Source organism: Melozone crissalis, unplaced genomic scaffold (assembly GCF_028551555.1).
Source record: "Melozone crissalis strain CALT ecotype California unplaced genomic scaffold, PUWL_Pcris_2 ptg000016l_1, whole genome shotgun sequence".
In the NCBI taxonomy this organism is placed as follows: Eukaryota; Metazoa; Chordata; class Aves; order Passeriformes; family Passerellidae; genus Melozone; species Melozone crissalis.
The window spans coordinates 35928694-35955430 of record NW_026535794.1 but is presented as its reverse complement, the minus strand read 5'-3'; the positions used below and the strand labels follow the sequence as shown (position 1 = coordinate 35955430).

At 38.8% G+C, this 26737-nt stretch overlaps 1 protein-coding gene across 2 annotated transcripts in view; it reads left to right on the top strand.

Annotated features, from left to right (window-relative positions):
* ANKRD28 (ankyrin repeat domain 28) overlaps positions 1-26737 on the top strand; it is a 119787-nt gene that overhangs the window by 4915 nt on the left and 88135 nt on the right. Inside the window, exon 1 of one of the 2 annotated variants that reach the window (XM_054273270.1) lies at positions 19250-19308. The exons of the other annotated variant lie outside the window; for it this stretch is intronic. Coding sequence (XP_054129245.1) covers positions 19267-19308 — 42 coding nt within the window. The 5' untranslated portion in view covers positions 19250-19266. Of the gene's footprint in view, positions 1-19249; positions 19309-26737 lie in introns of those variants that run through there. 2 annotated transcript variants of the gene reach the window in all.

The following is a 26737-nucleotide window of genomic DNA, read 5'->3' as shown; positions in this document are numbered from 1 at the left end:
CTTTGTACTCTGTTGTCCATTGTATGTTCTTCCTAAAATTTGCATCTAATCTTTTCAAACTGTATACAAGATAATGAAAATAAGAAATTGTAATTCTTACCAAGACACCTAAAGTCTTACTGTTAGTTCTCTTGTTCCCAGGCTAAGAACTTACATGTGCTGAGAAGATAAGTTTCTTTAGCTGATGGGCAACTCTGAGTAACTTGAACTCTGTTTATCTTGTTATATGCAGTAATTACCAGCCCTTCCATTAGAATGTGTTGAGAGACCCTGGTTCTACCACGTGTTCGTTTGGGGGGATCAGATTGCCCCAAGATAACTTTAGAACTTTTGACTTGTGAACAAGCAGTTCTCCTCAGTCAAGAAAATAAACCTTTTAAAAGAAGGAGGAAAAAAGAGGTGGGGGAGAAACAAAGCCAGCCTTGATTCTGCAGTCAGATCCTCAAGGCAGATCCTGTTAACTCAGCAGCCTTCTGTGGGGATATAAAGGTCTATTCATGTAGATAGCATCGAAGGTTTCTGGCCATTATTTGGAGGCAAATATCAGGGGAAAATGAGGCAAATGGGCACGTCTCTATGAAGAAGTGCCTTCTTTAGCACCCACAAGAAAAGATGATTCCTGTAGGAAACTAGTAGCTGTTGAGACTCTGAGCTAGCAGTCTGCTATCTGGCATGGATTGTTATTTTCCCAGATTCCTAGGGTTGTTCCATTCACTGAAACAGGTTGTGGAATATGATTATTGAAATGAAATTTATTTGGTATTATATAATTCATATTCTCCACCTCATCTTTTGTCAGCAAGTTTGTTTCTCATTTGCCATACCTGATATTTTTCTCTAATCAGCTGGGCCATCCTGAGGTCAGACTAGTATCTGATGATTTGTTTTCTTGCTTCTACCAACTTTTTACTTTGTTCTTACCTCTATTCCTTACTCCTATTTCTGGAAATTGAGTGGGAGATTCGTTGCCTTAGTTACAGTGACTAACTGTTTCAAAGTTATTTATAATGTTTGTTTTTAAATAACCTGTATCACAATAAAATCATAGAACATTTCACATCAATAAAAAAGTAAACAAAGCAGTACATCACTGGGAGCATGCTTACAGTGCTGATTTTTGGGAGGTTTGTTTTCCTTTCATTGTTGGGGGTGGAAGACAAGTTCTCATCTGGCATTTCAAGATACATCTGAAATAAGGTGTCTTGGTGTTATCCTTTGTACAAAGAGAAACGAATCTTAATGTTTAAGCTCCAAAATGTCAGGGAATGTTATGCTTTCCTTAGTAAAGACATTAGCACTCTTCCCAGGGGGTGGCAATGTACAGGTTTAACTCTGTTAATTCAGTTGTGATTCTAGTGTTGATGAATTATACAGCACTGACCCATTTCAGCACAGAAACCAGAGCTCATGTGAGAGTGGTGGGACTGAGTAGCTGGGAGGGAAGGGAAGATGAGACTTGTAGCCAGCTGTGTGGGTGCAGAGAGATGAAGAGGAAGCACCAGCACTGATATGCAAATAAAAGAGGGACAAAACAGTTGGTTTGTAGCATTCTTGTAGATTAGGAAACTGCTTGTTAGCTGAAGCTAGTGACTTAGCTGATGACTTCTGTCCTTAAATATTGAGATGCTCTTTATTGTGAATTGAATATGACCTGAGATTTTCATTGTTTACCTCTACAGTAATGTATGTATGTGAATTGAGTGAACAGTACTATGTAAGTAGATTGTTTTCTACATGAATAAAGTCTACCTATTTAGGGCAGCCTGAGAACAAATATTTTTCTCAGTAAGTTACTGAAATGGTATATAAATTTGAGAAGTATGAAGCAGAAGTCTGCCTAGTCTAATGCTTGGCATCTGGTAAAAAAAAAAAAAAAAGAAAAAAACAACTCAAGCTTATGTTGTTAAACTTCAGACCTAAAGTTACCTGGACGGGGGTGAAAGTGTTTACAATTGTAAACTGACTCATGTTAGAACTTCCTGAATGTTCAGGTTTTGTAGGGAACTGCCTGTTTACATGACTGCAGTCTAATTCTGACTGTGTCTTGAACTGTTGTGAAGTCATCCTAAATGTTTAATGTTTCCATATTCTCAGACAATGAACTTCACTTAATGGCCTGTCTAATTCAAGATGATGAGCATTTGCCTATAAGTCACTCTTGCTAATTGTGCAGTCATGCAATTATACTTAAGATCCACTCTCACTTTGTGCTGAAGTCCTGTACCTGCTTCCAGCTGGTGCAGAGAAGAAAGCATAGATTTTTTTTTTAATTTTTCTTTGGCAAAGTGAAGATACAGCACTGCCTTAAGGAAGGAAGGGAAGGGAGCACAAGCAAGAACAGTCAGCATGACAAAATGAAAATGAAATTACAGTCAGTTAAAGCATTGAGACCAAAACAAGCGGTTTTTAGAGCTTACAGAACTTCTAGCAATCATGACGAATCCATGTTTTGTTTCAAGATTTTGCTGTTTGTCCTCCTTTTTGTTTTTGTTTTGATAGCTCCATCTATGCTGGTCCCCTTGACAAAGGAAAATTTGAACCTTCCATCAGGAGCCTGGTCATCAAACAGCAGGCAGCATAATAGACCAGGGATCTACCCAGCACGTAGATGAAGGAGCTGCTTGTGTCATAGGCAGCTTACCTGGGGCCAGTGAAAAGCATTTTCAGGAAGGTCTGTAGTTATTTATATTCTAACATAATTTATACCTAATAAATCATTAAGTGATTTAAATTCATTGCTGCAGACTAAGTTTTGTACCATATTTGGGGTAATTGGGGTATTCTCTCTTTCCCTGTGCTATCTTCAGGTCATCTGCTTCTTCTGTCAGTTGCTCATGAGAGTGGGCAGATAATCTATGCAAGTCCTTTTTTTCATCCCAAGCACTTGATGTGTCTTTCCTGCCTCAGATCACTGTGTAGTGTCTGCTAACATTTCATTCATTCACCAGTATGTCCCTACAAAGTATTGTTGGTAGGTTAAAAGGAAGGACATAAATCAGGAGAGGAAGAAAAACAAAATGCTAACCTTGTTTTTCTGGTTACATTATTACTCATTGTTTCAAATTAGTGCGATGTCCCAAGCCATGGTAGAAGGGTGCTTCAGAAACAGCATGTTAATGGCATTCCTCAGCCCTTCCTCTGTCCCTTGCTAACTGCACAGTTTTGTTCCCTTCTTGCTGTGTTGGCTAAAACATGAGGATCGATAGAAAGAGGTCTTATGCTTAATTCTGTGCTGCTGTGCAGTCTTTGCCAGATCAGAACCCTGTGCTGCCTGATGGCTTTTATTTCCTTGGCTCCTTGTCTCAGTTCCAGGAGCTGTATTTTGTTTTATAGCTCTTCTGGATCTCTTAATTTATTTTTTTTTAACAGTGCTCTTACATTCAGGGGGATAATTTTCAGTATTGAGGAGTACTTGTAGAAGAACACTTTCTCTTCTTTCTGTCACTGCAAGGCTGCAAAGGCCATTACTGACCTGCAGCAGTACTGATCCTGTAGTAACCAAGCAGCTCATTTATTTCTTCCAGACCTACCCACTGACATTGTTTGCGGTTCCTTTCCATCACTAGCACAGGAACATTTAAAGTTTATTATCTAACGCTGCTTAGATTACAGAAGGGTAAATCTATTAAAATAAAACCTTTCAAATAAAGAATATATTAGGACTTGTCCATAGATATTTTTCTATATTTTACCGTAAGTTTAGCAAATTATGATTTCTGCGATCAGGGATGTAAATAGTCAAGTTAATCTACTCCATAAGAAACAGAGCTCAAGAGAGAAGTTCTTTGAATGCTTTCATAATGAGAGCAAAGAGGAAAGGAGGAGAGGATTTATAGAACACCAGAGAGAACCAGGAGGACAGAAAGGGTTAGGATATCCCAGCTTGTCAGCATCAGTGAGCAGCAATGCTCTTCTGATGAACTTCAAGTTTCATAGTCAAAGATCATCCAAGGACCAACAGGTATCCAGCTGCCCTGTGGAGCTGTGTTTGCAATGACTTGAAGATATTGATTCCTTTTTCTACCTGCTGCACCTTTTTACAGCACAGGAAGGGAACTTTCACAGCATCTGTAATCTCAAACTAACACTGTGAATAATACACAGATGAGGATGCCTCCTGCTGTTTTTCTACACCCAGAGATGTAAAAAATGGTTTTTGATCAAGTATACCAAATTTGTTATTTTGGAAGGGCAAATATAGCAGCATGCAGCCATATCTTTTATTTCTGAAAGGACTTTGACTCTGCATATCATGAATTTGCTTACTTTTTTTTTGTTAACTCTCCACATCTAGCAAGCCATAATTTAAAAATTGTATTTTTTATAGCATGCACTTGTACAGATAATTTATGGGGTTTTCACACCTGAAGATTGATAAAATTTTGATAATATTTTGCAAGTGTTAAAACTGCTTTTGTAATCATTTCAGTATTAAACTTACTGCATATATAATTCAAGAGTAATTACTATAAGTGCCATGGTTCATGAGTCTGTGTCCACAAGCATTGGAAGAATTTTGCAGAAAAACTGCCATGACTGTTGAAAATCTGTTGATTACATCTTTGCATTTTAGCCTTATTGTCACCTGGAAGGCTCTCTCTTGCTGCTGCAATGGCTGTACAAAGTATCCCACACATTTAGGGTATCACTCTGGTTTCCTGTCTCGCCATCCCACCCCTTCATGGGGGAGCAGTGAGATGTTTCCCTCTGCAAAGCTCTGCTGGAGCTCACATGAGGCAGGGAATCAGTGTCAGTTTGAGCGGCGGGAGGAACAGCAGTGCCAGCGGTGCTTTGGAGGCTGTCAGAGAGCTTCAGCTCCCCTCCCTGGCACTCTGCCACACCAGTATTAGCAGGGCTCTCCTCCTTGTTGACTGGAGGTGTTGCAGAGTGGTTTGGGACCTGCCATTCTGGAGGAAGTTCTTTAGAAAATTAGCTCTTTGGCTCTGCAGTGCCACAAGCACAAATGAAACCTGCAGGCCTGAAGCTTGATCTGGTGGCAGCAGTTGGCCGGAGTGAACTGAACCTAAATACAGGATGAATGTACCTGGAGAAAAGATCTCAGAAGTGTCTGCTGGAGCTCAGCCTTCCATGTTGTGGCAACCCTTATTATCTTTACTGGCATACAGGTGTTTTAGATGTGTCTAAAAAAGCCCTGGTGTTGGTTTTTATATGTATGTTTGTTTTGTATGTATATATAGTCATACATATATGACTGTCCTACCCCCTAGAATTCCTTTTATGATGCCTGACACACACCTTGTTTTTTTGGGAAAAGTAACCTGTAAAAGTAGGATGGATAATTGAAGAAAAGAGGGGGAATTGTTGGAATTACATCATTTGACCTCAGGGTTTCGTGACCTGCTCTTGTGTGGAGTGCAGTGATATGTTGCCTGCCTGGGAAGTGCTGTGTTGTCACAGGATGCCTGTTCAGAATGCCAAGTTCTTACTTTTCCCTGTGTGGCATGGCTGCAGAAGTAAGGTGCAATCCCTTGGTGTATATTTGCACTGTCTTGATTTTTTCACTGGATAAGAAGCAATGAAAATGACCTGTAACAAGCAAGGTTAAAATACTGACAGAAACATTAGGGTATGTTTTTCTTGTAATTCTGTTTTCCTTTTAAGAGGTTAATTAACAGCCAAAACTATGCTAATTATATGACTTGGAAATTATCTACCACAGTGAGTGCCAACATTTTCAGCTGACAGATAGGAGAAAGAAATACAGATACATGAACTACTGAATGCAAATGTTTTTCTGGTGTAGGGTAGGACTGCGTGTGTGAGAAATGGAGTACATGCCTCAATCAACCCTGTTCTTTTAAGCCAGCAGAGTAGGTCAATTTTTATGAAAGATTAGAGTTCTGTAATTGTAGGATGGAGTTTAATGATGTGCTTCTCCTTGAGTTGTTTTTTAAGTTTTTTTGTTTCCATTTGCAAGGTTTCTAACAATAATGGTTGAAACTCACTGGCTTCTAATCTACTGCCTAAGGCCACAGTTTGATATTAGGTGGTAGCTGAGCTTAAGCAGTCTTTCATTCTTCTGCAAAGGGCTGAAAAGGGAGGGGAGAGGCAAATTATTTGGGTTAGCATAGGGCTGTGAAGTTGTTCTTGGAAGTTTTCCAAAGTAGGAAGTACAAATGAGTGTTTTGTATCACATAAACTTACTCTAATGTCTGTCTTTGTGTCAGATGTCCTGTAATCACAGATGATGTGCCTTGTGTAAGTGTCCTTTGGTTTGGGGGCTGGAGGTGAGTGGAGAAACTTGACTGTGGTCTGCCTTGGACCTTTCTCTCTGAGTAACTTTGATGCTGTTGGTCTAAAACTTCTTAGAATGCGTTTGGAAACTCAACAACAGGCTTGATTTTTGTGTCTGGTTCATGATTGTTCTGGGCTTTGAGTGTGATTGTGAATTCTTCTCTAACTGTGAAGGAACCTAGGGTCTGCAGAACTCTGCTTCTATTTATAACACACTATGTTGACTTACATTGACTGAAAACTCCAAAAGAAGAAAAGTTCCACTGTAACATCCTTGTTTACCACATGAGCTGCCTGTCAGAATACTCAGCTTTTTCCCATCTCTGATCTGACAACAGTGTGTCAGTTTTCCTGCAACATTTTAGACTTGCTTTCCCCCTCTTAGGGTGATCACATGCTCTACTTGTCGGTTTTGAAACTGGAGCTCTGAAAATGACACCAAAATTACTTTCTCTTGCCTTCCATCTCTTCTTAAGAGGTTACAGTGAAAGTACAAGACCATGTCTGGGTAGTCCAGTTACCTGAAAACCATATTCCAAAAGTAGTCTGAACTTGCTGCAGCCTTTTTTTTTTCCTCATAGAAACATGTATGGATAGAGGGCCCTTCAACATTTGTGCCTCTTATGTGTGCAGCTTTCATTCTTGGACACCATCCAGCGATGGCCTGGAGTCATGCCTGTTGTGACTAGTGATCCCTCTATCTCCCTGCACAGAGATATGTGCTTGGGGTAGGGAAATATCTAGTATGAAAACACTCATAGAAAAATGCCTAAGTTGAAATAAACTCTGCAAATAGTAATTAACAAAGCATGTCAGTATAAGAGTAAACTGCAGTCTTCTGGAATAGAAGAGAAATTTTCATCTCAGCTCAACAGGAAATGGAAACAGAAAATAGTAGTTAGTGTTTATTATTCCACACATCACCTCGTGTAGCTGTAGGAATACCACAACATAAGCACACCGGTTGTGCAAATATTTTTATCAGCAGCTAGAGAAGATAACATTTTGAATTGCCATTAATGAAAACCTTATCTATCAAGGTGGACTGTTCCTTACTTTATTCTGTTTCTTGGTTTGATTGTGCTGCAATAACATTTAATTCAGCAGGTTGGGGATGAGGCCATTCATCTGACTGGTTTTATTTTCTGGAATAGGCAATGGTAAAACTACAAAGCTTTCTTTAAAAGAAAAAAACAAATTGGGCATGTCTTTTGACTGTGAGAATGCACTGAGAATAATTATCAGTATATTAGGGTATAATAAAATTGTTTTAACAGTTTCCAAACAAACAGTTGCCTACATATCACCTGTATGCTTTTGAAGACTTAGGTTACAGCCCCTACTTCAGGGTGATTCTTGAAGCTGGTCATCAGCACCATTTAATTTTTTTTTTAAATTTTAGCCTAAAAGTCATAGGCAGCTGTTCAAGAGCTGCTTTCTGAGTAGGTCAGCTGTCATGGCTGTGGGCTGTTTCTAGTAGGTGTCAAAACCCAGACGAGTGACATAAAAATGTAAAACATAAACAAATGAATACAGGAAGGATGGGAGAGGGAATGACAATGACAAACATTAAATAAAGAACTATTTTTTACAGTGTTAATAGGAAACATAGTTTGATATTTAAGACAGCTTACCTAAGCATCAGATTATAGATTTTCTTGGTAAGAGGACAGAATATGAGAGGATAGCAGAATCTTCTTTGCTATGCTGAAATAAACCAAATTACTAAAAGTATGCAAGGTTTTGAGAATACCTGTTTTATGTAGCTATTAGTGTTTAAAAATCAGAGTCAGTGCTGCAAATTAAATTACATTTATGGCAAATTTCTTGTTATTCTGTACTTTATGTTCCATGTTTATAGAAGATACAGAGTACTTTTTGTTGTGCTTTTTGTATTATGTTGTACAAAGGTTCTCAGTGATAAGACTAGACAAAAGGTTAATCTATTTTCAGTGTGGTTTATTGGCATGGATTGTGGGAATTTCAAGGGAATGTTTGAGCTTGAGTACATAGAGAACAGGATGAAATTTTTGATTTAAAAATTACATTAGGAAAAGATATGAATATAACTTGCTAAGATTTAAGTATAGCATCTACTTGCTTTCAAAGAATTATAAAACATAGCACTTAAGCAGTATATATTTCTTGCCAGAGGATTGAATTCAAACTGCTTCATGAACGGAAGTCATGAACTAAGCACTTGGAACGAGTTTGTGAAAGCTCACTGTTTGAAAGCAGCATTAGACAGTAGCCTCTTCTGGAACAAATGGTATTTTCTTTACAATTACCCCTCTTAATTGGTCTGTTCAGTGTTGAAAATCAGAAGAAGCTGGGAAAAAGAAAAGCTTCTGCAATGAAGTGAAGTCTGACAGAACTGTGCTAATCCTAAAATTTTGACAGACTTTGTGGCCACCCCCAAGTCATTGATTCAGCTCATTAACTGTCATTGTATGAAGGAAATACTGTGGACTACTTAACTCAAGATATTTTTGGAAGATTTTAGTTAGTGGCACATGTAATTAAAACAACTTAAAATATTTTTTTTAATTTCTGTTTTTGTTAGCTACTCTGATAAAATCACAAATTAGAAAGTATAGCAAAAGTAATAAAAGTAATTAGTGCATTAAAGTAATTAATGCAGTGTAAAGGTTATCATGTGCTATTTAAGTGCATCCAAAAAGCAAAAATAGTACTCAGGATAACTCACTTTGATTTGCCCAGATCTGCCCTTCTTCTGAACACAGGTAGAGATTAATTTAAAAAGTGTAAGTAAAGCATTCAGCTGTCTGTTCTGAAGAGTGTCACACCTGGTGATCTTATTTAATAGTAGCTTGCTTTTCTTCTCCCAAGGGAGGGATTTAAGCAGTCAGGACTGAGAGGTGTTGCTGCAACATTGCATTGCTATTGTGGAGAGATGCTAGAATAATCATTTTACGGGGGGTTTCTTTTGTGGCTGGTTTTGATGTGCTGGATTACACCCTGTTTAGTGCACATTATTTTGCTGTTCTGCGTTTGGAAGGTTGGAAGGTGTGTTCATCACCAGGGTTGGAAATGACCTCTGGAGATATTAGTCCTACCCTCCAAGAGGGTCACACAGAGCAGGTGACAGATACTCACTCAGGCGGGTTTTAAACTGAGTCTCTGGAGAGGGAGGCTCCACAACCTCTTTGGGCAGCCTGTTCCAGTGCTCTGTCAGCTCAATGAAAATAAGCTGCTCTTTGTGTTGAGGTGAAACTTCTTGGGGTTTGGTTTATGAACACTGCTCTTTGTCCTGTCACTGGGCACCACTGAAAAGAGTCTGGCACCATCCTCTTGGCATCCACCTTTAAGATATTGATAAGCATTGATGAGATCCCCTCTCTGTCTTCTCTAACCTAAGAGGTCCAGCTCTCACAGTCTTTCCTCAAAAAAGGAGATGTGTTCTCACCATCTTTTCCCATCTGGCCCCTATCTTCACCCTGAAGAAGTGAAAAACTTGAAATTTTCATGTGGCACAATTCTTGGGTCCTGTCTGTCAAGAAAAAATCTGACTTGTTTTATTTGTGTTTAAGAGCATTGCACCTAGATAATTGTAAGTAGGCAAACCTACTTTGGAAGAGAATTCTATTCAGTCAGTGTAATGGCACTTTAACTAAGCAAGGTCTTAGTTTGGTTTGTGTGGTCTGCTTTAGATTGATGGCATGACTTGGGTGGGATTCATTTTCCTGAGAATGTCTGTGTCCACCAAGCTGTAGCAGTTAACCTGTCTTTTTTCTCATCCCTTGAAGTGTTCCACAAACTGAAATGTAATGGTATTTTTAAAAAAAATTACCCTTTTTTTTTTTTTTTTTTTTTTTTTTTTTGTAATGGTCAGATCTTGCTGAACTCCAAAACTGTGCTCTTCTGTACAGCAGTCCTCAGGTCAGATAGAGAGGGTGACTGGCTTCTGGCAGTCAGAGGTATCTGATTTTCTTCCCTTTGCAGGCTGTATTGATGTAGTGGAATCTGGTGTGGCACTTGTGCCTGGCAGGTAAAGATGCCAGTTTGCCTCATTCAATTATGTGGAAGTGGCAGTCATGATTTAAGCTTTAAGCAATTGACAGAGTGCACATAAAGGAGATGTTTGGCCATGTGTCCTGTCTAAGCAACTGGATTTTTCCCTCGAATAAGGAAGTCCTAAAGTGTAGTGGTAGTATCCTCTGTGTTTCCTGTGGAATTACAGTGAACTGGAAAATGTGGATCTTGTTTTTCATTCAAATATTTGACTTGCAGTTCACTGATTTACTCCTCTTGTAAACTAAAGTGCTGCTACATCCGTATGCAAAAATGTGTCTGAGTATACTGGCCAGTTATCTTTTACTGTTTTGCAATTTGGGGAATGAAAGCTGTGTATCAGTTAGCAGTGTTAAAATCTCAAAGCTTTGTTCTGACACACCTATGTGGAATGCCTCTATTCCAAGTGAATTCTGACTCTCCCATTTTAAAAACATGTTTTTGTCCTGTTACAATAGCCTCAAGGCTGATAAGACAACACCACCCCATGTGTGCTAGTGTTTATATGAAATTGCAGATTCTTAAATCTATTCAAAGGGATTTGAATTATTCCATATATTTTGTTATGTTTTCCAATTTTTTTTAAAGGCCTAGCCAATAGGATTAAGAAGACAATTGCTGTTTGCTTGCCTGGCCCTGGGAATAGAGAAATGACTGCATGCACTGTTATTCCCAGTGTAATATGGCACTTCCTCATTAAAGATCCAGTGAGGCCATTTGGATGTACTTCTATTTTTGCTTTCAAAAATTAATCTAAAATTATTCTTTTTAAAGGTACTGTTTTCTTTTCAGGGAGGGAGAAGCAACTCCAAGGAAGCTTTTACTTATGGTGGCTTCTTTCTCTTAATGTATGAGCTGAATGTTTCCAGTAGGCATTCTTTTTTTTTATGCCTGTAACTTAGTTTTGCAAATGCATCCTTTTTTGTTTGAAATAGTATTTAGGTTTTATCATTCTGTCTGATGGATGTGTATTATCTAAAATATTCCTAACTCTTCTTCCTGTTTTTCCTACCGTTGTATTTGGTAGAGTGGAAATGTTAAAATTCAGACACATGAAAACTAAATAGTAATGATTAAAACCCATAAATCAAGAAACAATTTCCTAAAGGTGGTGTGCTGGTAAAAGATGACCTCTCAAACTTCCACCCTGCCATCCTATAAATACTATTGATCAAGTCTAATCTTTGTGCCTTGGCAGATAGCTAAATTCTTTCCTCCCTCTACCCAATATCAATTTTTAACTGCTGTCTTCCCATGGATGTTCTGAAATATGTCATTGCTGTATACTAGAAAGTCTCTGTTCCACAGTCACAATCTGAGGGTTTTAACTCTTCAGTCCTCCTGTGTGTTTTAAGCTCTGAGGTTTCTGTGACTGTAGGCTTTGAGAGGTAACCTGCTATGGACAAACATAGACTCAAATAGCTGCAAACCTGTGCTTTCTTCTGATATTAATGTCTATGAACATCACTTCTTGATTTTTATTTCTCTTTGAATGTGACAGGCATCTGTTCAGAATAGAAAGCATTACTCTTTTCTTGTCATATGTACAGTGTTTTTGAAGAGTAGCTGTAGGTTCTAAAGAAGTCTGTCCTGGCTGTGAAGTTTCTTAATGGGTTGATTTATGTATGAACTGCTGTGACTCACAGCACACCACCTCGTTTTTATCCAGATAATTACCTTGCTAAAAGATGTGTGAAATGTAAAGATTTCTTCCCTCAGCTTGAGGAGCAATGCTATTGTCTATCTGTCCTTTTGATGTTAAGTTTGATCAGAATTCATCTTCTGCTTGCTTTGCCTTCTTCCCAAATTTTTAAATGGAAATTATCTCTGAAGTGCTTAAAGAATTGTAAAAGTGAAAATGAAGGCCACAGCTGCATCTGAGTGCAGTGGCTGCACTACTTTGTTTGTGGGGTTTTTTAAGGTGTATGTCATAAGAATTTTCAATGTTGATATGGCTTTTTGTATAAGTTGTTATTGTTTGAAATGATACATGTGCACATGCTGAAATAAGATGTAGGTAAAGGTTTCTGGATTTGTTAGAGGATCTTACTCCTCTTCTGCTTTGATCATTTTTCATTTTTAACAGTGGTGTGAACATCAGAGGATCAACACGTGTTTTCACGTATGTCATTTGGGATGCTTCATAGGTTCACAAATCCTCAGGCTTGTCAGGTCGTTATTTCACCTCTTGTTTTATGCCAGGGAACTGCTCAAGCTCAAAGCTTTTATCTGAATAGCAAATCACAGAGTCAGATTCAACATCAAGAGAACTATTAAATCTGGTTTTTAATTTACTTTTATTTAAAAATGGTGTAATACTTTTGCCATGATCTCTGACAGTTCTGCTGATTCATAATGAAACAGCTTGAATTACTGCTTTGTTTGCCTGTGAAGCTCCTCCACGTGGTTGTCCTTGGTAAATAGTAGTCACTGAGGAAACAGTAAGGGATAGCGTCCTCCTACCCCCTCAAATCTTCCTCCTTCCCCTCAAATCAGCTCGGCTCACAGCTGCATGTGTATGTTAATGGTATTGATTTTATGTTAGTGTACCTACTTGTGAACTGTGATTATTGGGGACAGACATCCCTGTGAATTGCTGCTGCTGCTGCTAAACCTGCTGGGAGTTGTAAATGCTGTTAATATAACCTCTAGAATACTCTGAAATAATATGCCTGATTTTAACCAACAAAAAATTAGAGGATCAAGTAAGTAAACCAATATAAGTACATCAGTGATCTTTTTTTTAGATTGTAAACAGTTTTCTTATATACTTAAAAGATGAAGGCATGAAAACAAGGAGAAAGTGAGATACCATTTTAAATTATTTGTACATTTTTGCTGCTTAAAGCTTGGTATAAATATAAACAAGTAATCACAAGGATTTTGGAACAGCAGATGGATGTCTATTCTCCTCCTTCCAGCCCCCAAGATATTCAGGAATATCTTGGGAAGAACTTGTTGTCTTTCCTGTATGTACTGTAGTTTATATGTAACCATGATAAATAAATTCTGTGTTTGTGCTACATTGAAACAGTCTTTAGCATCATTTAGTACCACTGACACTCATCAGATGTAAAAGATGGAGGGTTCAGTGCTACATATGTTAAATTACATATCCTGAGATCCAAAGTAGAGCTTAGTCTTGTACTTTAAAATATATTGCTTTTCTTACAACTAAAGTAATGTTGGTAAGCTCAGCCTCACACATAGTTGGACTTTGCAGGACTTTTTAAAAGAGTACTAAAGACACCTGAACTTGGCACATTTTTCCAGTGTTAAAAATTCGTTTCATGCTAAGCCTTGGTTATGACTTCCATGAGTTTGGGTCCCCCACCCACCCAGCTGTTTTGGGAATGGCAGTTTTCTGTGGCATGTTGCCCCAGACACTGGTGATGCTTTGTCTGCCCTGGCTTAGATGCTGCCATGAGGCATCTTTTTGGGTGAGACTTCCCCCACCTTTGCTGAGATTAGTCTCACACTGCATCTTTGTGAGCTCCTCATTTCTTCTAATGTGGTTATTGCTTTTACTCTGCTCAGCACAACTTGCTTCAGAAGGCTGCTTGCCAGTGTTGATTCTGTTGTTTTCTTGCTATTTTTTTTCTTAGTCAATGCATTTGGTCTTGTCTCTGTAACAAATGGTTATCTTAAATAGCTTCCCTCTGAATTATTGATGTTCCACGATGACTTCTTGCTCCAATCTATTTATACTTTGAGCCTATCTGCATTATTCTGTGAGATAGGAATATTCATCTGAAATACAGCATTAATCAGCCTCTGCAGTATTGTTATATATGAGTTTGTAGATACTTCTGTACTATTGATTTCTGTGTAGCACTCCACAACTAATTATAAATTCAGAGAACAAGGTGTTCAGTGTCTGTCACTGTAGGTAGTTCTTAGTTTAACTGCTAAGTCTCCCTCTATTTCCCAGCTTAACTGCATCCATAGCATTAAGAGCAGAGCATCATATTGCTTTGTGTTATCCCTGCTATCTTGCCAGACAATGATCTGAATGTCAGTACAGATGGTATGACTCATTTACACTTGTCCTAAGCAGGCAACGTACTTAACACCAAGTATGTGCCTCCAGCTTTTGATTCCTGTGAAAAAAGAGTGTTTCCCTCTCACCACCCCAACGAGAATTATTTTGCTATGATTCAATCAGATTTTAGTTCACTTTCCTTTTAAAATTAGGGAAGCAGTCTCTTTTTTTGTTTCCCCTACCTAAAATGCAATTGACCCTATTTTTAAAAGATGCCAGACCTCTGCTGATTTTGCTGAGACCACTTTTAAATGAGGAAAAATTAAGATGAGCAAATGAATGGCTCCATTGTAAAAATACACTGAGGTACTGTAGACCTACTCTGCTACTTTTTCAGTACCTCTGGAATATAGACAACTGTTTTTTCCTAGTGTATGGGGAAGTTAGTGTATTCTGCAACTTGGGATGCAGATAAATGGGCAAACGTTTTTCCTTTTTAAAACAGAGTGGGTCTGATAGTGCTTCATTGTTGTCTTGTATGGCAGTCTTGAATATGCTGAATGGTTTATCTCTCCTCTTTAGGAACAGGGATAAAAAAGAAATCTTAGAAACCTGTGTGTGGTGGTGGAAGTAGTGGAATATTATTTCTTTTACACAGAATCATTCACCTCTCTTTTCTCCATGCCTCAGCTGAGGATCTGCTCTTACAGGTAAGGTTGAGGAACATGCAGTGTGTTGAAGGCACATTTGGCACTGAACAGCACTGAAGTGGAGCTGAGAGTTTGGGATAAAATTGATAAATAGTTCTGTGCCTTATTTGTTTAATGTTTCCCTTTTCATTTAAGTCAGGTCCAAAAACTAGTTCCATGTTGTGATATAGGATGTTGGTTTTTTTCTTTTAAAGGCAGTAAGTTTACTGAAAAAAAGGATCAGGAGCACATTTTCCTAACTTTTAAAAATATTAGTAATTTAAATGGGCAGAATTTTGAAGTTGTTTTTCATTATCCCATTGTATCCTATTTTCTACTTGTAAAAATAGTACAGCAGCTCTGTTTTTCAACAAAAACTTTGTTTTCTTGCAGTTTTTGCACATATGTGCTGTGTCTCAATAAGAATTTGGAGGACCAGCCCTCCCTTAAACCTGTGTAGGTGTTCATAATCACAGAACTGTGTGTCTGTTCCCACCTAGAAGCTGAACACTCTTGTTTAAGGCTCCTACTCCCTCTGATGGCAAACTGCTGCGTTTCTCTTGCTTGCTGTGTTCACTTTCATCTCTCTCCCTTGGTTTCCATTTTATCTCCTTGCTGCAATGCTGGATTAGGCTGTTGTTTCATGTGTGTCCCACTGAAGGTGGAGTTTTAATGAAGCTGATAAAATTGAAGGGCCCTACCAGACTGTGTGTATACTGTAAGCTGTTTGGTTAGGTAGGGGGAAAGGAGGCAGAGCTTATCTTCTCCACTTGAATTTATTTAATATTTTTAACTATTGGAGTCACTCTTTTGTGGTACAGGTCATACTTACTTCCTAATGCTTGGCTTAAACTGATGACTGCACCTCCCTGAAGCTTGCATATGAGTACTCTGCTCTTTTAAGCTCAAATTCTTTGTTCCAGAAATCACTTGTTTGGATAATGTCATCTTATGTTTGGTGCAAAAACCCCTCAGCACTATAAAGACTTCATTAGTTGCTTTTGTATGGGATTGTTATTAAGAAATTGCTCTCTTTTAAATCTTGTAGTTATAATAATAAAGATCTAATAAAGAGAAAATAGAACTGTCATTGCAACTTGTGTGTTAATGATGTGATAGCATATGGTAATCCTAATAGTAAATTTGGCATGTAGATTACAAATAGTAATCTAAACCAAAATTTGAGATTTTAGAATTCTAGCGAAACCAAGCTGTTTATCATGTGGTTACAGAAATAAGACGTTATATAGTTTGTATGTCTCTGTACATCTTTGTGTAGAAGACCAGTTTGAGAGAAAAGATAACCAAACTGTTGGCCCTTTGATAAATGACCCTTTGCTACAACATTACTCAGGGGAGAAGGAAGTCAGCAGATCTTTGTGTTCTCATTGCATCCCTCTCCTGCTTCAGTAGTAGTAGTTTCAAATGTTTCTTGAAAGCGTTTGCTAAATTATTTAATTATTATTAAATATTACTCATTTAATTAAATCTAACCTTTGCTTAACATCAATTATTTAAATGGGTGAGGACTATCAGTTCTCGTTCATTGTCCCTGACTGCAATAGCACTGTTGGGTACTTACTGTGTGTGGTGTTGCCTTTCATGTGTGATGCTGGCAGGAGTTTCAGCTGGTGGAAGAGATGTAGGACTGTAATGAGTTTTCTGGTGTGCTCTCAGGCCTTTCCTGGTGGCATGAAATCCAAATCCATGGTGCATCTGACTCAGGGTCCCCTATTTTGTTCAGTTTGCTAGGAACTGTTGGCTTTCAAGTATTGCTTCTGTTTGCTTGCTGAGCCTTGCACCTTGTTTGGGAATACTATTTAGCATGTTTCTGGCAATTTTGGTGGAGGTAGGTGAACCTCTAAACATGTCGATAAGTCTGAAATAAAACTCTTTTAATTTTGAGCCTTTACTATCTCCTTGAATGTGAAGTCGGTAGTCTTAAAATTTTAGGTGCCTGCCTTAAATATGTGAAGTGACTAGAGCCTTCCAGGAATCCTGGCACTTGTAGGAGAGACATTAAAGTAGTATGTGCTGGGAAGCAATTTTGTGGTCGTGCTCAAGTGTTTTGGTTTTCTTTGGTGTGCTGCCACCAAGTGACAAGGTTTGATATTGCTGCTCTTGTTTTCTGGTTTTTTTTGGTTTTTTTGTTTTTTTGGTTTTTTTTTTTTTGTTTGTTTTTTTTAAGAGTGATTTCCACTAATCACTCTCTTTTCTTTCAAACTGAAAAAATTAGAATATTACTTTATGCTCCTGGTACATTCGAATACAATGTTCCAAATTATTATTCAGAATAACATGTCTGCTTGGAAAGTCTGACTGAAAATTTCAAGGATAAATGAACTGTCAAAGCTAAGCTTTTTTTCCCCACCATCATTCTGCTGTTCAGTTTAAATATTCTGGATTCTGTAAATTATTGTGGAGTCTCTGTCACTGGAGATATTAAAGAATCATCTGGATGCAATCGTGTTCCATGTACTCTAGGATTGAGCAGGGAGGTTGGACCAGATCACCCACTGTGGTCCTTTCCAACCTCACCCATGCTGTGATTCCATGATTGGAAATAATCTTCAAACTGAAACAATACAATGTAAGCACACATCTGAGCATAAACATCAAATATAAAAATGCTGAGATCAGAAAACAATATCTGGCAGATCAAAATTTATTATAGAAATAATGTTTGAATCCTACATTTAAACATTTCAGAGTATCTGTTGATGAACAATCTTACAAAAATAACCAGGATATTAAACCAATATTCTAAGCAACAGTCAAAATGGTCAAAATGCCTCCCTATTTGCTAATCTATACAAAACTTGCTTTGCTTGGTAGGATAAAGGATGTTGGTGCATTTAAGGGTAGATTGTTGCAGATGGAGTGGGGTAGCCATGAGGTGCTGGGGGTGACCTGACATCTGTGCAGCTCACACATCTGAGGTGTGCTGTCTATTTGACCTGCAGGGCACTGTGTGTGGACAGGGATGATGGTGGGGTGCAGAAATTAGAGACAAGATTATACATTTCCACTGATTACTGATACTGCCACTGATACTCTTTATTTTCTGATTCTTACCAGACTTGAGTGCTATAAAAATTGCTGAGCAGTGTAATTATACTTTCTTTCTAAGAAAGCAAAGACGTTTAAGATTTTAGTTACAGCATTATTTGGGAATATGATCAGAGGTCTGATTTGTAGTTGAGACCAGTAGCCAAGGTACATTTGCACAGATAAGCAAATCCATCCTATGTGCTGTTTAAGAAGACTTCAAACTTCAAGCTCTTGCTAGAAAAGGTAGTCTCCTGTATATCCCTCCCTTGGGAGTTTCCTGGCTGTTCTCTTGCACTGCTGTTCAGCAGATCTTACAGCAGGCAACTTTGGGGGCTGAATTAGCAAAAAACAGTTTTAGCTTTCTGCCAGTTGTTCTCTGTGGGTCAGCTTATGGGGCAGTAAGGTAAATGCAGTGGCAGCACAAAGAAAACACTGGGGACATGTAACTACAGGAGCAGTTCCTCTTTGTTCTTGGCTCTGCTGGGGCTGAATATGTCACGTGCTACTCCACTCAGTTTGGAAAGGTGACCGAGGATTGTGTTTTGACCTGAGTAATTAATTTGTCATTAAGACTCATCTAAACAATGTTGTAACCATGCAGTTATTTTGGGTTGTTCTGTACCTGCTTGCCACAGCTGTTACCTTGCTATTTACCTTCTATACCCTGTCTTAACTATGAATGCTGAATATTTTGAGGTTTGCTCCCTGCTCTCCCCTTTTGCCCCTCCTCAGAGGGAAGGGAGGCATCTGTGAAAGCTAGGCTTTCTTTGTAAATATCATGTGTAAAGGAGGAGGGGAAAATAGTGATTCACTTGTTTTGGTCCGCAGAGAGGAAATCCGTCAGTAAAACCTAATAGCAATAAAGACCAAAACAGTTTATGTAAATACATTGAAGCTTCCAGAGATCTCCTCTCTGGCACAGGAAATGTCATGTGTTGCTGACTATGCTGCCAGTTCTGTCCCCAAGTATTGGCTTATCAATATGCCAGCTGTGCTTCTTATTTTGCAAAAGAAAAACAATTAATTACCCGAGGTATGGTTTTGTTTGCCTCAGTAAACTATTGTAACAGTTTTAGCATAATTAAAACGTTTACTTCTGAGGTGACAGTAGTTGTTTCTGTAAAATATAGCCAGTGACATATTGGGTTATATTTAAACTTAGTGAACAAGGATTTAAGTTCTGAATTTTTTTTCCTGTAAATTAGGAATTAATTTTGCCTGTGGCCATTTCAAGTCCAGTGTAAGTGTTCCTGTCTCATGGTGCGTAAAGGCTACCACAGTCACATGGCAATTCGCAGGGTAAGACACTTCTGTATAATTTCATTAAATGATCTGTTTCCTGTCGTGTATTTCCTTGTTCTCCTAATGTTCTTCAAGTGCTTGTGTTATTTATTAAAATAGCAAAATAAGTAAATTTAATTAAATCCAAAGTAAATTTCATTAATTCCACTCTGTGTTCGATGATGTAAGTTTCATTGGTTCCCCTTACAGAACTAACCTATACAGGAATATCCAAAATGTTTAGAACTGGTATTGTGGATAGACTTCTTAAATAAAAAACACTTATCCTCCTAAATTTCAAAGTAGTAGGGGTGTGTAATTAAGCACTGTCTTTATTCTATTTAAGGTAAATATATCAAGGTTGTATGTTACCTTAATTCTGCCATTTTCTGGCTTGGTTTGATCCCGGTGGGCAGCTCAGCCCCATGCAGGCACTTGCTCATTCTCCACCAGTGCAGTGGGGGAGAGAATCAGAAACATAAACATGAGAAAAGTCATGGGGTGAGATGAAGGCAGTTCAATAGTGAAAGCAAAAACTGTGCATGCAAGCAAAGCAGAACAAGGAATTCATTCACCACTTCCCGTGGGCAGGCAGGTGTTGAACCATCTCCAGGAAAGTAGGGCCCCATCACACATAATGATGACTTGGGAAGACAAATGCCATCACTCCAAACACTGCTCTATTCGTCCTCCTTCCCTTATCTTTATGCTGAGCATGATCTCATATGGCATGGGATATCTCTTGGGTCAGTTGGGGTCAGCTGTCTCAGCTCTGTCCCTTACAGCTCTCAGATCACCAGCCTGCTTGCTGATGGGGCATTGTGAGAAATAGAAAAGGCCTTGGTGCTGTGCTAGCACAGCTCAGCAATAAGTAAAACAACTCTGTGTTATTAATATTGTTTTCATCACAAATCTAAAACACAGCCCCATTACAGCGACTGTGAAGAAAATTAACTTCTGTCCAAATACCAATACACTGAGTACCTTGAGCTAGTGTTTTGTATGCAGTGTTTCTGTCCTTCATGTGTTTGGATAAAGGCAACTGCTGTAACTACCTATTTTGGCATATAAATAAAATGGATAAGCAAAAAAGGAGTGAAACTTGTCAGGATGTGATGCCTGTAATTTAACAAGTAAGCTGTATGAGGTCATCTGGTTTGTGGCATCGCTTTTTTTGTTAACTGTATTTATTTTGATAGTACCTGGATTATAGAAGGCTGTGAGAAAAATTGTTTTAGGTTGATTGAGCAGGTGACTGGTGATGGAAGCCTTCAGGAGCACTCAAGTAGACTTCCTTTACTACTTTAGAGCCATGGGTGTGTTTTAGCTTTGCACCTGAAGTTGCATTTGCTGTAATTTCTTATACATTGGGGGTTTTTGCTTCAGATTCTGAACTCTGTTTTATATATTTGTCCTGGTTTAGGGCAAATCTGGGAGATGACCCAGTTTCAAGATGTCCCAGTTTCAACTAAACATCATTGTTTCATTTGAAATTACAGATTTATTTTTTTTTTTAACTGAAGTATGTTTTCCTGTTTAGCCATGAGAGTGACTCTTGACTTGTCTATTGCCTTCTGGTTTAGACTAATTCAGCTACTTCCTTTCTTCCTTCTAGCATGGGAAAATAGATCAAGGTTCTTTACCCTTAAAAGTAGTTCTGAAACTGTAAAAAGAGCATTAGTGTCAAGCTCTCTCCTGGGGCTAGAACCTCCCTAGAGGAGATTATCCTATGCTACTATTGTCAGTGTAGTATCTATGGATTCTCTGAACAAAGTAGTTCCTCTGAACAAAAGTCTAATTTAGAGTTTGCTAGCATAACTGCTTTAGTTGTATAAAACCACTGTTCTTCCCAACTTGCACAGGTTTTCTGTAAATTTTATTTTTATAGGTCTCAAAGAAGTAGTTCCTTTGCTCTTTATGGGGGCCAAAACACTTCTAAGCTGTTATGCTCTGTTTTGTTGATTCCTCTTGCTAAGCTGCAACACTTATGGAGGGAAAGATATTTAAACCTGGCATAGTGAAAAAATAAGAGCTTAGACAAAATGTAAATCCCATCTTTTTCTTGTCTGTTGAGGAAGAACTGGTTATTTGTAGACTATTCTGGATTTCTGGAAAAGCATTGCAGTTTTTAATGCTTGACTTCAAAAGTGAATTTACCTGAGAAGCTAGTGTACATAATTCAGATTATTACTGCTGAATAAAAGCTGAGAAGGCCAGTTTTGACCAACAGGCTGCATGTTCTAATGAATTTTTTTTTACTGTGCTGATTCTGTATTGAAGAAGACCTCTACTTCGAAAGAAGTAGCACCTACATGTTTTCTTCCTGTGTTGCTACCACCAGATTAGAAAACTGAAGGCTGTTGTCATTTAGCATGTTCTTACCTTATTCCACATACCACCTCCATGTACACTGTGACTTTGAAACAAACAGCAGTAGTACTTCTTGCCAATAATGAAAAGGTGCATTGTTCATATTATTTTGGTTTGAAAGCCCCAGATTCTGGGAGCGGTAACGATGATATTAGGACAATTTTGGTGAACTTTACGTTCTGTAAGTTCATGATGGTATGATAGATTTCTAAGCAGAGGAATTGCTGGATGTGAGAGGAAATAGTTTCAATATTTCTCTCTCCAGTCTCAACAGCTTTCTTGTGCTGGATGAGGAAGTTTGTCATGAAATGGTAGTTCCAGTTGCTGGAAATTTTTGCTTCAATGTGTGGGACATGAACCTCGCTTAGTTCATTAAGACCTTTCATGCTTATACAGTAATCCTTCTTTCTCCATGCATTTCTACTGCTTAAACATGTGACTTTCATAATCAAACCCAAAAGCTGTGATTTATCTTGGAGCTCCATATGGGCAAGTCTGTTTATAAAACTGAAGCAAGCAGTAGTCGTTTGCTTTTCACAGCCCTCCCAGAGCTGATCTCACCCTGGTCTCTGTCAGCTGGTCTCTGTTGGGACCTTGGAGCCTGGCAGTCCATGTCCCCAGCAAATGGGATACTTCTGGCTGAGCCCATACAGGGCCTGGGTTTGGCTGCTGGGGGCTCCCCAGTTGGTGTGCAGTGGAAGCCATCTCCCTTGTGAGTGATGCTCAGCAAGACCCTTAACTTGCAGAACTTAACAGTGTCTTTGTTGGTAAGTATTGCTTGTGAGTACTCCCGACTATACTTACAGCATTTGCAGCAAAATTGTTAAAACCGGAACTGTTTGATTAAAGCCTTCTTTTGCAAGATACATTCCTGTTGAGACTAGACTAGGGACTTCAGAAGGTTTCACTATACTCCTTTTGTTTTGTCTTCAAGTTTCTATGGTTGTCATGATTTGCACAGAAGTGTTCAATTTGGGATAGTTACCATATGGTTAGGATGATTATGTCTTTCCAGGGTTTCAAGGTAAATTACATTCAGAATTTCATCTGAATAGATGGCCAAACTCATGCTCAGCATTGTTGCAGAATGATCTGTCGGGAATGAGCCATTTGTTGGTGAGGGGAGACTCGGACACTCAATATGAGTTATCAGCAAGTTCTGTTTATTGAAGAGAGCATCAGACACTTACACAGCAAGTAATAAGCTTATGAATATTCTGTAAGCCTAGTGATCTATTGGTTAAACTATACCATCAACTCTTCTTCATTCTTTTGGGCCTACATTTCTTATTTCTCATGGCTCTCTGTCTACTTCTTATCATACCCAGCTAGACCCAAAGACACGCCATCTTGCAGGTGCAAGACTTAGAATTAGCCACAGCCTTGTACTTTTCCAGTCTCTAGTCAGCTAAACTCCCAACACAGCATCAGGAGAGAAATGGCACACAGAACTCTCTCAGATCTTCGTTAGGACAACCTCCCCAGACTGTTCAGTTTATGTAGCTATTTATTTTGCTCTCAAAGAATCACCTCCCTTGGTCTGCTGGCTACACTGGTTTTGAAGCAGCCCAGGACATGTTTGGCTCTCTGTGCTGCAAGCACACATTGGTGGATTACCATGAGCTTCTTGTCCACCCACACACCCAGGTCCTTCTCCGCACGGCTACTCTCAATCCATTCTCAGCCCAGTCTGTACTTGTGTTTGAGATTGCCCCAACACACATGAAGGGCTTTGCACTTGGCCTTGCTGAACCACACGAGGTTCACACAGGCCCACCTCTCAGCCCATGAAGCTCCCTCTGGATGACACCCCTTACTCCAGTGTGTTACCACACCACCCATCTTGGTATTGCTGGCAAGCTTGCTGAGGATGCACTGGACCCCACTGTCCATGTCACTGACAAAAATGTTTAAAAGGATCAGCCCCTATACTGACCCCTGAGGGATATCACTTATCACTGTTCTCCACTTGGATATTGAGCTGCTGACTGCAGCTCTTTGAGTGAGGCCATCTAGATGATATTTTATCCACTGAGTGGTTCATCCATCAAATCCACATCTCTCCAGTTTAGAGTCAAGAATATTGTGCAGGACAGTGTCAAATGCTTTTCATAAGTCCAGGTAGGTGATGTCTGTTGCCCTTCTCTGTCCACCACTGCTGCACAAGCCCATCATAAAAAGCCAGCAAATTTCTAAGGCATTATTTGCCTTCAGTGAAGCTAGTGCTGACTGTCACCAATCACCACCTTATTTTCCATATGCCTAAGTGTAGTTTAAAGAAGAATCTGTTCCATGATCTTGCCAGGCACTAAGGTGAGACTGACCAGCCTATAGTTGCCTGGGGCTTCCTTACTTCCTTTTGTAAAATGGGAATTATATTCCCCATTTTCCAGTCAGTGAGAACTTCACTAGACTGCCATAACTTCTCAAATATGATGGATTAGCAGTTGCTTCAGGACCCATGGATATATCTTACCAGGTTCCATGGATTTGTGCACCTTCAGATTCCTTACATGATCTCAAGCTCGATCTTCTCATACAGAGGGAGGTTCTTTTTTTTCCCCAGTTCCTGCTTTCACATTCTGCAAACTGGGCAGTGTGGCTGGAGCACTTGCTGGTAAAAACCGAGGCAAAATAGTCACTGAGTCCCTCAGCCTTACACGTCCTGGGTAACCGGGTCTCCCATATCTTTCCTGAGAGGATCGACATTTTTCCAAGTCTTTCTTTTATTAATAATGTACCTCAAGGAGATTTATTTTTTTACCCTTAACGCCCTTGAATAGATTTACCTCTGCCAGTACTTTTCTAACCAGATCCCTGTCTGTTCAGACAGTTTGTCTCTAGTCCTCCCAGGCTATCTGTCCTTGCTTCCACCCTCTGTAAGCTATTTGTGTTTGTTTGTCCAGGAGCTCCTTGTTCATCCCTGCAGGCCTTCTGGTGTTCTGCACTATTTCCTGAACTTTGTAGGGATACATTGCTCTTGAGCCTGAAGCAGACAATTTTTGAATATCATCCAGCTCTCTTGGGCCCTTCTTCCCCCTAGGGCTCTATCCCATGGCACTCTACTGAGGGGATCCTTGAAGAGGCCAAAGTTTGCCCTTGTCATGTCCAAGGTAGTGAGCTTGTTGTGTGCCCTCCTGGCTGCCCTAAGGATCTTGAACTGAAGATCAAGTAGACTTTATACCATCCTTTAAAATGTCTTTTGTTAATAATAATAATTCAAAAGTGGGTTCTGTTTTGTACTGCTGGTACCAGTTGTATTTTTTCAGTTTTGAAGAGCTGAATCTTCCTCTTAGTTCCTCAACATCACATGCTATAAATCTGGAGGCCAAGCTGCTTTGTGGTGTAGATGTCCTTCCTATAATTTGGGGCCTGTGTGAAGATCAGGTTCCAGATCTGTCCCCTCATCTGACCTTTTATAGTTCTATATGCTTGGTGGTTGTTTTTCTTGACTGACCTGTCATGGAATCAAACTAGAGCAACTTTAATGCGAATCATGCTATTAGAGGAAAGTGCCCTGACAAATGTCCTGGAAGAAGAGTTGGTTTCCTCCTCTCCTCCTTACATCTTTCCTGAGGTTTAAGTGGCTGTGAAGATGATGGCTTGTAGTGGTTTAGTTTAGAAACTGAAAACCATGGTAGCTGATAACATTTGCTCTTCTGTCAGTACAAAAATGATGCATGTCCTTGTTTAGAAATACTGGAAACACATTGGTAGCTACAGTATTTCCAAAATGCACTTGCTGAAAGATGGGTGACTGGTTTTTGGGTGGGGCATGCAGTCCACTTTATACATGTTATGGCAATTGTTTATGCCTGGAAATTGTTCTTTTGGGGTAAATTATTCAGGAAACTGGGTCACCAGACAGCTACAAGCTATCCAAACACATTGGTCATATACAGATAAGAGACTTGAACATAACCATTATTTGTGTGTAATGGGTACCAGAATGGTGCCTGTTTCTTTATTTGACCTTTCAAAATTTCAGTACCATCTATAAAATACTGTGCTGCTATATAAAACTTAGGGGGCTATAACTTAAATTACTGTGTGGATTAAACAGATGAAAATAAAATAAAATTAATTTTTCCCCTAATCTTAGTAATACTGGGTGGGTGGAGGTTCATTCTTGGTTTAAGCTTTTAAAATTTTTTCTTTTCCCTTTATTTTTTATCTGATTCTGACACCTGATAGAGAAAACTTGAGTCTAAATTTTGACTGAGTTTAAAAGCTGGATGCCTGTGGCACTTAGTATGTGTGGTCTAGCATTTGTGCAGATGTTGTGGTAGCTCTTTAATGCAAATAATGGGGAGCAGAGTTAGTTTTATTTTAAGTGTGTTACCTTGGACTCTTTCTCCAGCGTGCATTTCAAGATGACCTCATTTTAATCTTTTATATTACGTGTGATATTTCCATAGCTGCTGACCAGATGGTGATTGTAATGACTGAAAAATAAGCTCCTTCCATGATGAATGGAATTTATCAGTTGCTGCTTTTTGGCAGGGGTGGGAGGGAATGTTGTAAAAATATGCTGACTGGCAGTTTGCTTGTTCCATCTTTGTTAAAGCCAGGAGTTCTGTGGGGCAAGAAGTTGGATGTTTCTCTGATATGGAAAGTGCATCTTTTTGTCCTTCTTGATCATGTTTTAATGCTACAGGAATTCCACTTTGATATATGTAAAACAAAGTTTGTATTACGTAAAAAGTGAATGCTTGAGAATCTTTTCCCTTAGACTTGGTAAAGAGATGGAGTAAAGGCTTATTTTTACATTTGCTTTTAATAATTTTTTTTAAACATGGAAAGTTTTACAGATTTTGCCAAAATATTAATATTATATTAATTAATGTTATAAGTACTTCAGAGAATAGAATTCAAGCAGTTTTTCTTAGAAGGTCAAGAAATTTGAAGTAGCATCTCTAAAGAAATTATATAATGTAACTGCATTTCTTTTTTAAGAACTGACAATATCCTCTAAATGGCTTTGTCTTGCATATTTAGGTAAAGATAAATATTTCAAAAGAATTAGTCTTTTTTTCCATGGATATTAACATTTCTTGGATAATATTAATTCAGTTAC